General features: G+C 42.1%; 2 protein-coding genes across 4 annotated transcripts; one reads left to right on the top strand and one right to left on the bottom strand.

The window, feature by feature from the left end:
- Positions 1-72: 72 nt before the first annotated feature.
- On the bottom strand, positions 73-6,659 carry LOC142942161 (mitochondrial basic amino acids transporter-like). Of its 3 annotated transcripts, none has more exons than XM_076084375.1 (4): positions 6,252-6,659; positions 4,469-5,669; positions 4,076-4,159; positions 73-3,107 (listed from the first exon to the last, which is right to left on the bottom strand). In XM_076084375.1, exon 4 carries the CDS (start codon positions 3,072-3,074, stop codon positions 2,301-2,303), a length of 774 nt encoding a protein of 257 aa, XP_075940490.1. In that variant the 5' UTR covers positions 3,075-3,107; positions 4,076-4,159; positions 4,469-5,669; positions 6,252-6,659; the 3' UTR covers positions 73-2,300. The 3 variants fall into 3 exon arrangements, with proteins under 3 accessions (XP_075940490.1, XP_075940491.1, XP_075940489.1); XM_076084376.1 differs by having other exon boundaries at positions 4,469-5,405; XM_076084374.1 differs by having other exon boundaries at positions 4,469-4,512.
- A 543-nt stretch (positions 6,660-7,202) lies between these two features.
- slc25a47a (solute carrier family 25 member 47a) lies at positions 7,203-13,679 on the top strand. The gene is made up of 6 exons (XM_076084377.1): positions 7,203-7,333; positions 7,845-7,888; positions 7,971-8,042; positions 9,106-9,285; positions 9,553-9,817; positions 10,076-13,679. Exons 1-6 carry the CDS (start codon positions 7,297-7,299, stop codon positions 10,357-10,359), a joined length of 882 nt encoding a protein of 293 aa, XP_075940492.1. The 5' UTR covers positions 7,203-7,296; the 3' UTR covers positions 10,360-13,679.
- The last annotated feature ends 889 nt before the right edge of the window (positions 13,680-14,568 follow it).

Here is a 14,568-nt window from a genome sequence, read left to right as displayed (position 1 = left end):
AATAGATTCTGTGAATGTGGAATACTGTATTTATCAGTAAACATGTAGCGAGGGTACACACAAACAACCAGCTGCTGAATCTCTTTTATTTAGCCATTTGTACAGATCCTCAGTGACAAATAGGTAATGTATGACTCTGTCACAAAAATATCACGTCTCAGTTTTCCCGTTACAATCTCTTCAGTGTAACAGCTAAATCAAACTGGTCAAATAGAGACTTTAAAAACTGCTTCAACACAGACATTTAGGGAACCAAACAACTACATTAGAGTGAAAAATATATGTTATATATGTATATATTTACACCACCACTTCAACACAATCTCACATTAACAGTTACATCCTGTACATATTGCATCGTTCACATCAGCTGGACTACGTGTTAGCTGTCAAATGGCAATCACCAAAAGTTTCAAGATAAAATCTGCCGTAAACTCAGATAACAGTCGCTGTTCTAGAGGTGGAAGTATCGATTCAACTCAAGCGACCTCTACAGACGTGCCAAAGAGCTCCACTTTCGCTTCTCAAGCCTTGGAGAGTTCCATGGTTCTCAGCAGCATTAGACAAATAAAGTTAGTGACATTTCAATTTAGACAGAAGTTTCACATTCAAAACACCCGTGAGTGATTACAGTCTTACATTCAACATACTGAAGGTCTAGTGCATCTGTGACTCCTTGCTCTCAGTCAGCCCGTCAAGAGATTCTTTATAGACAAATGAACAGCAGGCATTCAGCAGTAACCCGCTGACCATTTACTGCAGCGATGGGCACCGACACCTTTTTGCACGGGGAAGAGATTTGATTGCTTCACAGCGAGATATTCAACATTCAGGCATAAATATACAGAAAAAGAAACATCAGATACTGACCACACACACACACACACACACATGCAGAAAGCAGACAATCCCCACTCATTAACAATACCTGTACATTATTAAACAGATATAGTCACTCACGAAATAAAGAAGTTGCATTAAAGCCCCAATCCAGATGGGGTACAGTCTATCTACCATGGGCACATGCGTCAAGTTTCAGGGAGCAATTCCTTAAACATCTTACACAGGGGCATTAGACGGACGTCTTTCTGCTCAATAAGTAACTTTATAAATTATCTTTATTCAGAGGGCAGTTTTCTTCACATATTAATATGTGAGTTGAATACGAACAGAGGCAAGTCAATTAGGGCCATCTTAAAGGATAGATAGATAGATAGATAGATAGATAGATAGATAGATAGATAGATAGATAGATATATATATTCCACTTCTGGATCAGGCCTTTGATACAGCAGTGAAGTTACAATGATAAAACGTCAGTTTGGTCGAACACAACATGCCAAACGGACAACTTAACATAACGCCATCAGTCCCGTTTCACACACAGATACGCTTTACATTCCCCCCCCACCACCACCACCAGACCAGTGGGTTTCTGGTCACGGACATGTGCTGTAGTGAGGAGTAGATTTCAGCTGCAACATGTTTTGGTTTGAAAGCAAACGCGCGGTAAGAAGTTCCACGCACATATTAAATGCTACATTCCATCCCTCTCTCTTTTGTTTGGCTCCTCATAAGATACAGTGCAGGTATGCCAACAGGTGCTTCAGCTTTCTTTCCCAAAATAAAAGTATTCATACTATATTATATACATATTTCATATAAGGCAGGATGTTTCCAGTCTACATTATAAAGAAAATAATCTAAATCAATGATATGTACAAGGAGAGTGGGGGCGACTGTAGCTAAGTGGATAGCAGGGCCGTCTTTCAATCAGAGGGTCGGTGGTTCGAACCCCGGCTCTGGCTCTGCAAGTCGCATGTCGATGTGTCCTTGAGCAAGACACTTAACCCCAAAATTGCTCCCGTAGCTGTGCCTACGGTGTAGAAATGTGATAGACTCTGAATTGTAAGTCGCTTTGGATAAAAGCGTCTGCTAAATGACTGTAATGTAAAAATGTAATGAGAGTTAAACACTGCACATTTCAACAGATGTAGATGTCAATAGAGATATCAACCTTTGTCTCTAGACTGTGCACACTATAGCCACACCTTTAGTCTACTGGATCAGTAACTAGTTTAGATCAGTGGCTTGTCAGAAATGTCTTACAGATAAAAGCTGCTGTTAAAAACCGGTTTCCTTTTTGACATCAAAGTAAAAATAATATAAACCGGGTGTTTTTTGACTCAAAATAGGGAATGACTGATCTGATGCGAGACAGAGTCCGACAGTAATAAAGGGTTTGTGTGTATTTTGTCTCTCCATGCTTGTAAAGTGCCTGGGCTGAGGCCTCTGTGCTGTCACAGGCTGGAGGGCTGGGCCTGCTGCTGGGCCTGCTGCTGGGCCTGCTGCTGGGCCTGCTGCTGGATCTGTGCGTGGTGGTTTGGCTGAACCGCCTCACAGTCTATAGGTCCCTCCTGCACCCCCCGAGAGTATATGAGGATGAGGGTGACGGTGGCAAAGGTAGCTGCATTCACAGGGAAGGCTCGTAGCAGCGTGGAGGTGAGGCCTCGCGTGAACACCATGTAGCCCTCTCTCCTGACGCTCTGCCGCACGCAGTCGGCGATGCCGCTGTACTGGTAGACTCCACCCACCCCGTCCGCCTGCAGCCGCGATTTGATCACGTCCACAGGGTAGGTGGAAAGCCAGGAGGCGATGCCGGCCATGCCCCCAGCGAACAGCAGTTTGGGGATCATGTAGCGGTCGTCCGGCTCACAGCCAATGCTGCGCGTCAGCACGTCGTAGGACAGGAAATACACTCCGAAGCCAGGTGTCTCGCGGATGAACGTGGTGACCATGCCTCGGTTTACACCCCGTAGACCCTCCCGGTTGTAGATGCGTGCCAAGCAGTCCAGGGAATTCTTGTACAACTTCCTAGAGGACTTCTTCTCTCCAGTGCCCTGCAATTGCATGCGGGTTTTGGCCAACTCCATGGGGCAGCAGATGACAGACTGGATAGCACCTGCTGCTGCACCAGCGAGAAAGTGGTTCATGGGGGTGTCATGTGCCAGCATCCGCATGGTGTTTCCCTGAACACCAAACACTATGGCATTGATGAATGTCAGGCCCATCATGGGGGATCCAATGCCTTTGTACAAACCAAATGCCTGCAGAGGAGGTCAGAGACGTCACATTAGACAAGATAGTTTTACGCATCACGAGAATGTTTTTAAATAAACAAAAACATTTAGGTTCTTACTTTAACGGTTTGACGTTACGCAACTTATTTAATAGATAAAACGCAGGTTTTTAAATCACCTTTTGTGCTCATAATTTCAAAAAGGTTACCCAGCATGCAATGTTTTCAGAACAAACAGAACAGCCATTATCATAAAAAAAAAAATGTAAGCGCTCCTCCTAACAGCTGAATATGCTCCAAAGTGTTTTAAAGTAAACAAAGTTACAGGCTTCCTGTAATGAAGATGCCTGCAGTAAAAGCCCCGAGGCTGCTTAAATATTCATCCTGGAAACAAGTGCTCCTTCAGTTCGCCCAAAGCAGTGATCTGCTACTGGTTATTCAGTCAATTTGGATAACAAATTCTATGATGTGTATACTTCTCAGGCTGACAAAAAGTTGTCCTTATTGCTCGGGAGAAAACATAATAATAAAAGTTATTAAAAGAAATCCAGAATTATACCAAAAGTAGAAATAAAAAAAGAGACTAAATGAATCAGGTCAACAGAGGGAAACTAATAACAAAGCTTGTAAATAACCAAACGTGTCTGAAAACAGTTAACAGAACTACATTTCAAGTTAAGGTGAAGTACTCCGTGTTAGGACCAAGAGGGACATAACTCTGCTATCAGGTCCCTCTGACCTCACAGACTTTTAACTGGAGACCATAATAACAGCCATGGTGGCTGGACCTGGCTAAAGTTAGCTTCTATCAAACAAAGCGATTGCATAGGTGTCATCGTGAGCAACAGGCACAGAAAAGTAGATGCCACATAACAATGAGTCACCTGAAGAAAGAACAGGAAAACCTTCACATGCTTAACAAGCGGACATACTGTACATACCATAGCCACTTAGTAATATTACTGCGTGGCATATATTAGCAATAAATCCACGTACCGTCTCCTGCCGTATGATGGACTGGAAACAATGAAAGGTCCCACGATACAGCGGCTTATCAATACTCTGGACCTGCAGCCTCACCTGGAAGAGAAGACATTCAGTGATCATTTAAACCATGGAAAGACAAACCGTTCATAAGAGAGGACAGGGCGTAAGAATTTGGTTGGCTGTCTACAATGTACAGTGACGACATGGCAACTCAATGTAAAACATTTAGCATGAGGCATTCAATACATATGTTGAAAACAGATCGACATATCTGTCTAACAGTTAATGGAAAGTTTCAGTTTTTAGTTGTTTTTTTTAACAGAGAATTACCTAAAAAAAGTCTATAAAGTTGTTATCAAGTTCTGTACCAACATGGTGCCTGAGAAGAAAACGTTTCCCCACCTTGACTGTGTCAAAAGGATGTCCAACCAACACTCCAGCAGCACCTGGAGACAAAGGAAACAACTGTGAACATATTCTTAGTCTTCATTACCCTGACAGTGTCTACACATTCCAGTTTATCCGATTCTTTTCAGAGATCTGGACCACATCGGGCCTTTTTAACTTTGTCTTTACAAGACAATAAAACTCTTGCTGCTGGCACTGTTGTGTAATATTAGAGTGTGCCGCCATCTCCTCCGGGGTAACACTGCCTTATTGAGCCTGAGCCAGCTCGCTGGGCCGACCTCACCCTCTGAAACTTCCGTTAGGGTGCCTTTGAACGTTACATAACCAGGAATCTTGCAGCGCATGCCAACGTTCTGAAGTCTCATCTCAGTCTATGATCAAACCTGACAACAGTTCCTGGACAGACCACAAACAACACTAAAAGAGCTAGCCCACAAACAAAGGAATGACAGCATTAGGTTTTTACAGGCAAGGTCACGTACAAATTTGACATTTTGCAATACTGTTTATTAATAGTGTGGTAGCTACGTATGGATGTGTCAATGAGTAAGACGGCTTTATGACAGATTTTCATTGTATATGATCATGATATCAGATAACGGTTTTCAATGGATTTTGTACTATATCATGATATACTATATCAATATTGTGACATGATGATTACAAAGAGGATTTTATCTATATCTTCCATTCCAAGGAGGTTAATAACATCTAATGCTGCAAGTGTTTTCATTCCTGACAGATGTAATGTTTAAATGAAATAATGAAAACAGTGGCATATATCCGTCACAAGTTGGTAAACAAAGAGTTGAATTACCGGCCCGCCTGTGTCACCCACAGTAAACAAACCACGGCCAGCTTATCCGTCATAAGCAGCTGCTTTGTCACCTGCCCCATTTGTAAATAAGAGCCAATCATGAATGAGTCCCAGCTGTAAGACAGGAAAGGAACACAAGCAGGCGTCTGACACAATGAGTACAGGTCATTGACCTCGATGCACTGGGACGATCCAAGTACAGGAAAACAAGACGAGGGTGTTGCATCACCATGGCCAATGTGTCACCACCCATCTTTCAATGTCTGACCATGAACACAAGTGTGACGCCACTTAACTAAACTTGTTTTGAACTAAGCACAGACTAGGCCGTCCTAAACTGCAACAACCAGTTCCCCATTTGTCTGCCAAGCCAGGTCTCTGTTAAGAAAAGAAAGCATGAGATTGGTCTGTGAATGGGGTGTGTACTGATTCATGATTCATGGCATCTGACAAGCCATAGCTTGAATGCTCAGGTTGCACTTGCGTAATGTTTGCATCCTGTTCTTAACAGGGTGACACCAGTAATGCAGAAGGTTGGAGCACCCTTGGTTAGCAAGGACATAAATATTTATTTTCCTAGAAGACCATAATATGCTGTAGACCTGGTAGGCTCAATTCATTACAAATTATGTATATGACAACCTAATCTTCTGGATATCTTTACACTCCCTCAAAGATAAAAGTCTGCCACTGTGTGACATGCAATCAGTGGTATTTACAGCATTTGCTTTGATGTGCCGACTTGCGGTGGAATTTGAAAAATGCAATCTTGTGAAGGAGTTGCATCACATTAGTTAAGGAAGGTTTTTTGCTACCTATAAAGAGAACTAGAGAGGGGGGGCGTTTCACCACAGACAGGGCACGCTACAGCGTCCAAAATCAACTTTGGCTATATGTCAACTTGAACGTTAAACATATAACAAAATACAAGATAAAGGGTCTGACAGAGACTTAACGTACCTCCGATGCATCCAGCAACGAAGTCCATCACCGCTCTTCAACGTCACCGAGCTGGAGGACTAAATATCACGTTACCTAACGTTGACTGAAGAGGCCCTTTAGCAAATCTGTGAAACGTTGTTTTAGTTTCTCAAACCAGTTTCCTTCGTTGTGCAGCTGACAGTCACCGTCCCTAGCTGTTTAATCTCGCTAATAGACTAACTGACACTTCCCTTTAGTTTCTATTTAGCTAGCACTGGCTAGCTAACTCCGAGTCCCGTTATTATGCCCTGACAGTCCACAAATGCTAACAATTGTATTTTGTTTTTCAATGTATTGTTTAGCTTGTTCTCAATCCTCTCCTGTTCACCTTAACGACCTCACAAAGCGGACACCCTCTACACTTGTATTTATCAACGGGTTTTTTCTTCTCTATAGCACGCAAACTAGCGTCGGCAGGAAATTATTATTGGAGGGGCGGGAATTACCGGCCTTTTTATCCAATCAGAGTGAAGCAATGACGCCGACGCCCCACTTCGGACGTAATGCTCGTCATTCATTGGCTGCTTAACCACCAGAGGGCTCCCAGTGTTGAAATGCGTCATAGCGCTCGTGATGTGTTGCTTTTGAATGGACTGTCCCAGAGCCGTGTTTATTGAATCAATTAAACGGCTCGTCATCCACAAATGTGTTCGATACGTTTATGTACTGATCATAACGAAATTGTATAATATGATACCTGGCAATACGCTTTAACAGTTCCGCTGAAAATGATTTGAAAAGTGTCGTTTTTTCGTGGTTCATTATGAAATAATTACAGTGGTAAAATGGTGTATTTTGTTCAACTTTAATCGTTGTTGTACGCCATATCCACAACTTGCCTACGCTGACCGTTATGTATTTCAGTTGAAGGCGGGACCAACGATTATGTAACGACCCAGTTCATCCAGTAGTGAGCTGCTGCTACGTCTCATAACAGCAACACATTCAAGGTTACCGATCCACACTCGAGGCAGAATGGGCTCACACCTGAACAGTATCTGTTGGTCAGTCTCCATCTGACAGGATGCATATCGTCGATTTTGTGTCTGGATCATTTGCAGGTAACAGCTGACGCTAGTTTGTAGTTACTGTCAGTTAGCATCAGCAGGCACGTGTTTGCTAAATGGCTAACTACGGTATTAGCATGGACCGATAAACATGTGACAGTTTATGGGAAGATTAGATTAACCGTGACGTTAACTTGTGACGTTATGTGTCTTGTAAAACGGGTTCTGTATGTCCTCTTATACATGGTATATCTGTACTTTACCCTGTAAATGTAGCCTGAAGAACTTAAGGAGTAGCAGAAGTAGTATTTGACAAATACCTGTCATATGCACACTTGACAAGTATCTCACGTGCATGGGGTAACACAGTTAGGTCTCACGTTATTCAGCTCAAAATCATTTCTTAGATTTGCTTATTTTGTGTTTTCAAGGCTATATGTTTGAGATGAAGATGGTCTTCCTGACAGCTGCACATTATAAACAGGTTTTCAGTTAAAGCCCATAACCTTGTGCATCACTGTGTTTCTGCTGTGTCCTTGATGCTCCCTTTCCTCTGGACACACAGGAGCATGTGGAGTTGCAGTGGGCTACCCTCTGGACACTGTGAAGGTACACTATTTGTATATATAATAAATTATTATAATATAATAAATTGATGTCGTTTTTACGTCATATTCTTGTTTTTCTTTAGGTCCGGATCCAAACCCAGAGACAGTTCACCGGGATATGGCAGTGTGTAGTGGCGACATTTTCAAAAGAAGGGGTAAGTGGAACAGGTGTAGACTACATACCAAGTGTGCCTGCTACTAAATGTTGTCAAATGACTCTGACAAGAAACCAGAACCAGGACTGAGTGGAGCAGTCTGTAAGACCCTTGCTGCAGTAAAATTAGAGCTTTTCTAAAGGGGCTCTGGTGCTCGGAAACACTACCCCTTTCGTCCACAGTGACAGCTTGAATCAACACAAAGTGAGAAATCCTCGCAGTAACACATGGTCCAGGGGGTCAAGAGCATCCTGCTGAGGTATATGAACATTATTCAGGGTGTCTGCACATCATCAGACACCCTCTTTAAAGTCAGAGAAATTTGATCTTTTAGCAATACAGGGAAGATTACTCAAGCTTTTATTTCCTCATGACTGGACTACTGCAATGCCTTGTTTACCTTTCTCAGTGCCTGAGATGTCAGCCAAATGTCAGACTGTGTGCAAAAACTCTGCAGCCAGACTGCTGACAAAGACCAAACGCTCTTCTCACATCGCATCAGTTTTAGCCTCCCTGCACCAATTTCCTTTAGAATCCATTTAATCATTACTTACAATGCTTTGCATGGCCAGGAGCCAGAATACATCAGTGAACTTTTAACTCCCTATTGTCCAAAAAGGGACTCTCAGATCCGCTGGGTTAGGCCTGCTAGCTGTTCCAGAGTCCAGGTTAAGGTCTAAGGGTGATCGATTTATTTTCAGAAAATGCTCTGTTGTGCAAACTTGATTTTAAGTTTGTTTTAATAGTTTCACCTGTCCTACCTTATATGCTTCGGAATGATTCATTTGTAAACTTATTTTATAAAGTCTTTTTTAATATTTTGTATTTGTATTGATCTGCTGTCTATGGAAAGCACTTTTGTGCTCCCAGCTTGAAAAGTGCTATACAAATAAAAATGATTATTATCAGATTAGATATGGACTTGGATGCCAATTAGCTCGCATCAGAATGTAAAGACAATTTAATTGCTGACAACAAAGTCAAGTGACAGATGGGGAGTAGGGTGCTGTGTCTGCTACGTCTCTGTGGTTCATCATTTGTTTTTCCTCTTTTGTGTCATCAGGTGCACGGCTTCTTCAAAGGCATGACCTTGCCCCTCATCACGATCTCTATGACTTCTTCGGTGGTGTTCGGCACATACAGGAACTGCCTGCAATGTCTGAGTCAGGCGCGCGGAGCTGGTTATGGTCCAAACACCAAACTAGATGTCTTCCTCTCTGGTATGACGGCGGGGGTGGCTCAGGTAACAGATATTTTTACAAAAAGTGCTGCATTATTTGCATCAATAATGTGTTTCATTCCACCTGCAATAGAGGCTGTGAAAGGAAATGCAATGCGGAGATTACATCCATGTGTATATTTGGCATATATGCCAGCAAAAACACAAATAAAATACATTTTCCAACGTATCCCCAAATGTTTATAGCTTTGCGGTTTTATTTACACATGTTTTGAGGTATCTGCTTCTGAGATTTCTGCCTTTGCATCTCTCCTGATCTGCCTCCAACAGACATCAGTGATGTCTCCAGGTGACATAGTGAAAGTGCGTCTGCAGTGTCAGACGGCGTCAAAGCGAGGAGGAACCAGCACGCCCAAACCCAAGTACCGAGGTCCAGTTCACTGTCTGCTGAGCATTGTCAAAGAGGAGGGTCTCAGGGGGCTTTACCGAGGAGCGCTCCCACTTATGCTGAGAGACACGGCGTCGTACGCCACATACTTTCTGACTTACGCAACGCTCTGTGAATGGCTGACAGACAGCGGCAAGGACAAACCAAGTGAGTGAAGTCAACACCGCATTTTCTTAAAATATCTGCTCTAAATTGAAAATGTTGCATAAGCTGTAATGTAGCTCATATCCTTGAGGAGGAGCACTATCAAGGCCAATAAGCACTTCATGGGGCAGCTTAAAGGCAGATAACAAAACTCTTTCTTCTTTATGTTACAATGTCCTTCAGGATTAAAAAGAGAAGTTTACATTTGAAATGTTAGTGTATCCCTTTTAACTTCAGCGTCTTTCTTTTAACCTCCTCCAGGTTGGAGTGGCGTGATGCTGGCCGGTGGATTAGCAGGAATAGTAGGCTGGACCTTAGCAACCCCCATGGACGTGATCAAAGCGCGCCTGCAGATGGACGGAGCGCTGGAGAAGAGGCGATACAAGGGTTTCTTTCACTGCATCACTGAGACGGTGAGGTCGGAGGGTGCAGGGGTGTTCTTCAAGAGCTTAGGCATCAACTGGCTGCGCGCATTCCCCGTCAACATGGTGGTGTTTGTTACATACGAGGGTCTCACCAAGTTTCTCCGAGATAGCACTCGCTGACCCCGTTCTCAAAGCCTCATATTCTGTTTGTAATGGGGATGTAAGTTTATACATAAGGGCAAAGACGTTTGGCAAGGAAATGTCTGGTGCAATGTAGTATTTCCATGGAAGGATTGTGTTTACAGCCGTGTGTAATATTTAGTTAGGTCGAGTAATGTATTCTAAAATGCTCAGGGGGTTATTTGTCAGTAATAAGTAATGTTGGACCAGCAAACCTTTCACCACTAGATGGCCTCCCTGGCCTGCTTGTTACATTTTTTTTCTCCTTTTGCTGTATGCTTATGAGAAGAGAACATTCTGCACGACTGGTGTAGTTTTTCACCAGAAGAGAGTTTTTAGACTGACAAACCATATCTGTATTCGACTGTATTCAAGAGCCATTTAAGGCCTTGAGGTTAGCGTTGATGAATGAGCTGCTGCACGCACACTTTACTTTGTGATACCCGTCCAGTCCCTCGCTGCATGTATACATATATCATCCATGACTCATTTCCAGCTCACTAGCAAAATGGAAAAGCTGGACAATTGAAATAAAACATATCTTGATATTTTCTTTTGAGTACTGATGAACTGGATTTATGAAATTATTATTCTATTAATAGAATTATAAGAAGAAACAGTGGACTCAGGATGATCAGTGAAGTGGTTTATCACTGTTACACACTACAACCACCTTTGAAATCCTCAAAGCACATTGTCTGTAGTCAGAAGACGGCGCACATCTGTATATTTATTTATTTCATTCCATCTTCCTCTCAAACATTTATAGAAGTTTGAAGTACTGCTACTGAGTGGCGTGCAGACGTTTTAAGGATAAAGGTTTGGTCTCAGAGTGGGGGACAGTGAAATCAGGGTTCCTCTACCAGGGGAAAAATGCAAATGATATTTTGTGTAATAGGGCCCATTTTTACCTGTCACAGCATGGCGGACACAGTTGTAAAATTAATTATGGTTCCATTTTAGTCAGTGTGTCACAGACATTTCAAAGAGCCAACATGCACGACGGGGGCCCTGGCCCACATAAATGGGCTGTAATTATTGTCAATAATTACACCTGTGTTCACCCTGCAGTGACATGTAGAAATGGCTGTTATTAAAGGCACTTATTTATTTGTATGATTATCATGAAAATGCATATTGTGCCTTCCGTTATAAAGGAATTTAAACCAAATAGCTAAATACTGTATTCATCTCTGTTTTATTACTGCACTATCGTCACTAACCCAACATATTCCCCGTTGCACCAAGAGCGTTCTCTTTACGACCTGAGCCTTGATAAATATTAGCTTCGAGGATCTTTATATGATTATATTATAAATACAGCTGTAAATAGAAATGAATGCAGCAGTCAGGAAGTAAGCAGTGTTCTGCGCACAGCGCCCTCACCTCAAGACAAAACCAAATGAATGTTTTTTTATGAATATATAATGTGTTCTACTGTATATGTAACACAATGTCGATCATAATGGTAAAGTGCCAGTTGAGGGTCCATGGCACACAGATATACACACGTAATCATAAAGTATGCAGGTGACTAGACAGAAATAGACTCATACAAATACACACAAAACAATGAACTTCTTCACAACAAGGCCCCCTAACACCCTGTTTACAGGCGCTGCTGAAATGTGCCCTGTGTGTGTTGCGCGGATCATAGTTCTATGTGCACTGTGCTAATCTGTTCTGTGGGGTTCTACCACCATCTACTGTACGAGTTGGACACCACCTTGATGTAATGTCATCCACATCAGTGTCTGCAAACCCACGTAACCAAATTGCACAGGCTTTGCTCCGACCAAGACCATGCTCATGTATGCTTCCATCATTTAAAATGCTCTAGATCTACCCGATCCTAATGAACTATAGAGGAAAGTATGCAATGTTGTGTGAAGCAAGAATCTATTTTGTGAGCAATGTGAAAATGTACATCTTATATAAGCCATTATGTTAAAGAGGAGAACAAGTTGTCCAGTATAATCTTAGACACCTCAGAAAATATCATTTGCACGACTACAAATTAAACTCTGAAACATCGCCACTGTTTTATCTGACTTGAGGTGGACTGTGCAACATCGGTTTCATTTTCCAAAAAGGAACTACTTTTTATTCACTACTAGATGTAGTAAATGTATGTAGATTTGGTTGTAAGTGGTGTGTGGAGAAAGGATATCAAAGGGAAGTCAAATATCAACATCTGCCGGAAATGTCCATAAATGTCCCTGGGTGACATCCCTCGTAAAAAGCTTCTCGAATAGAGCAGCCACCTCTTACATTCCCCATCAAATACTTAACAAGACAAGCATATGTATTGTTTATTAAATAATTAACTGAATCACGTTATCCCACAAGCAATATCGAATGGAATCCAGGAAACATTTTAAGAGCTGCTTGAGAGAGTGAAGTGCCAACGCTCCGACCGGCCCACAGACAATATCACTGCAATAACTCCATCTCTCTTTCCAACTCTCGGTATTTGGGGAACTTGTTGTGTGAACTCACAGTTATGAACTCCACACATGAGATATGGGTTAAATTATGTTTTAATTTGTTATACATGTGTAATTAGCTCATGTTTATCCCCCGCCATGAGTGCAATGAAGTCCCGAACTCAACTGTAATGATTGAATTGCTTTACGAGTAACAGATTTACTCTATGGATGAATGGGGGTCATATTGGGTGAGAGGAGATCTGTTTTCAATTATTCTGTGGCAGGCCTTTGGATTACACACTGTAAACAAGAACAAACTAAACATAAAAGGAGTGTCTTTTTAGCATATTTGTTGTTTGTTGTTCGACTGGCTGCATAATCTTGAATGTGTTTTACAACTTGTAAAGATCCATTGGTCTTAATAAGTAGTGACCAAACAGAACACGTGCGAGACTTTCTGTGTAGTTCACAGCCTTTGATCTGCAAGAGTAAACGGTTTGGCCGTACATAACACGGTGCTGTTGCTGAATCTGAACTCTTTTTATTTCAGTCCAGCAGGCTCCAGGAACCAGGCGTTTTCACGATTGGATGCTTGCTGAAATTCTAGGAATTGCAGACTGCGCTGTGTAACAAGAAAAGCCCTGAATGTTGCCTTTGTAAGCTGCTTTTAATTAAACACTGCATGTCTCTCCCCCCCCTTATGCAACACCAGCCTGCAATTATGTATGCATCTAAAGATTTCATTGAATAAATTTACAGGCCAGTTGGTCGAGTAATGACTGGAATTAAGTGACACCTTTTCACAGACTTTCAACATGTTTGCCATGCTTCGATGTTACTGTATTTGCTCACAAAACATGCTCCAAGGGATGAAGTAAAACCTACACAAGAGACGTGTCCCGTTGGTAATATTTGTCAGTGATGACTTTCATGTCTTTTAACTGTATCACAGTATACATTTCAATGGCCTATGTTGTATATTCTTGCATCACATAGAAGCCCTCATCAATAGGCCCTAATTATCAATCTAATTCATTACAAATCTTACGAATTCCAACTGTCTTTCCAAAGAAGTGCACAAACACATGATAAATCAACCAGGAGGGCGACTCATTAAATGGCGTTCACATAATGTTGGAAAGCTTCATTTTGTTGTCAGAATCGGTCCTCGGCAACTACCACTTGGGGCCCCCATTCACCAATTGCTGTTTGGGCTATTTTGGGAGCTCTGCACTCCCCTGTTAGTGACGTGTGCTGCTGGGTAAATTTGCAGCTCCGGGGGCCTGGGCCTGCAACCTCAGATGGCATCAATTGGCAGAACACAGCAGGGTGGGAGGGATGAGATGGAAGGGTAACAGCGAGGATGCTAGAAGGAGAGGAACAGAAACGAAGGAACTTGACAGAAAACACTAAAAAGGCCCAACAAGCAAGATGACACAAGGACATGAGTGGGGTTTGAATGAAAGTACACAATGTTCAAAATGATAAAAAAAAAAATATAGAAACTAACCAAATAACCAACTAATCCAATAGAAATAGGTATTTTTTAATTAATCTAATAGGAAAATCAGTTTGCATCAGATAAGAGTGACGAAGGCAGCATAAATGAGGATAAATTGACTGTGATTCTTACTGATGACTAACAAGTGTATGGAAGTGTGAGGTGATGACAGAGGTGGATGAGTGGGGGTGCTGTTGTACTTCATACTAACCAACTGTGGCAAATGGAAAGAGGTAAGGACATACTGAATAAATCTGTTTGATGCTCAGTGCAAATCTG

The sequence above is a fragment of the Anarhichas minor genome, unplaced genomic scaffold, assembly GCF_050575085.1.
Source record: "Anarhichas minor isolate MPS153535 unplaced genomic scaffold, ASM5057508v1 ptg000136l, whole genome shotgun sequence".
Lineage (NCBI taxonomy): Eukaryota > Metazoa > Chordata > Actinopteri > Perciformes > Anarhichadidae > Anarhichas > Anarhichas minor.
Note: the sequence above shows the minus strand (reverse complement) of the source record. Positions and strands in the feature narration are given on the sequence as shown.

Bases quoted from the DNA above. Each gene is read 5' to 3' on its own strand.
- LOC142942161 (XM_076084374.1), bottom strand. From the start codon at position 6,279: ATGGACTTCGTTGCTGGATGCATCGGAG. The intron at 4,513-6,251 runs GTACGTTAAGTC...CTTTGTCTCCAG, and splicing joins CGTTGCTGGATGCATCGGAG to GTGCTGCTGGAGTGTTGGTT. The intron at 3,108-4,075 runs GTACGTGGATTT...CCTCCTCTGCAG, and splicing joins CCATCATACGGCAGGAGACG to GCATTTGGTTTGTACAAAGG.
- slc25a47a (XM_076084377.1), top strand. From the start codon at position 7,297: ATGCATATCGTCGATTTTGTGTCTGGATCATTTGCAG. The intron at 7,334-7,844 runs GTAACAGCTGAC...CTGGACACACAG, and splicing joins TGTGTCTGGATCATTTGCAG to GAGCATGTGGAGTTGCAGTG. The intron at 8,043-9,105 runs GTAAGTGGAACA...TTGTGTCATCAG, and splicing joins CGACATTTTCAAAAGAAGGG to GTGCACGGCTTCTTCAAAGG.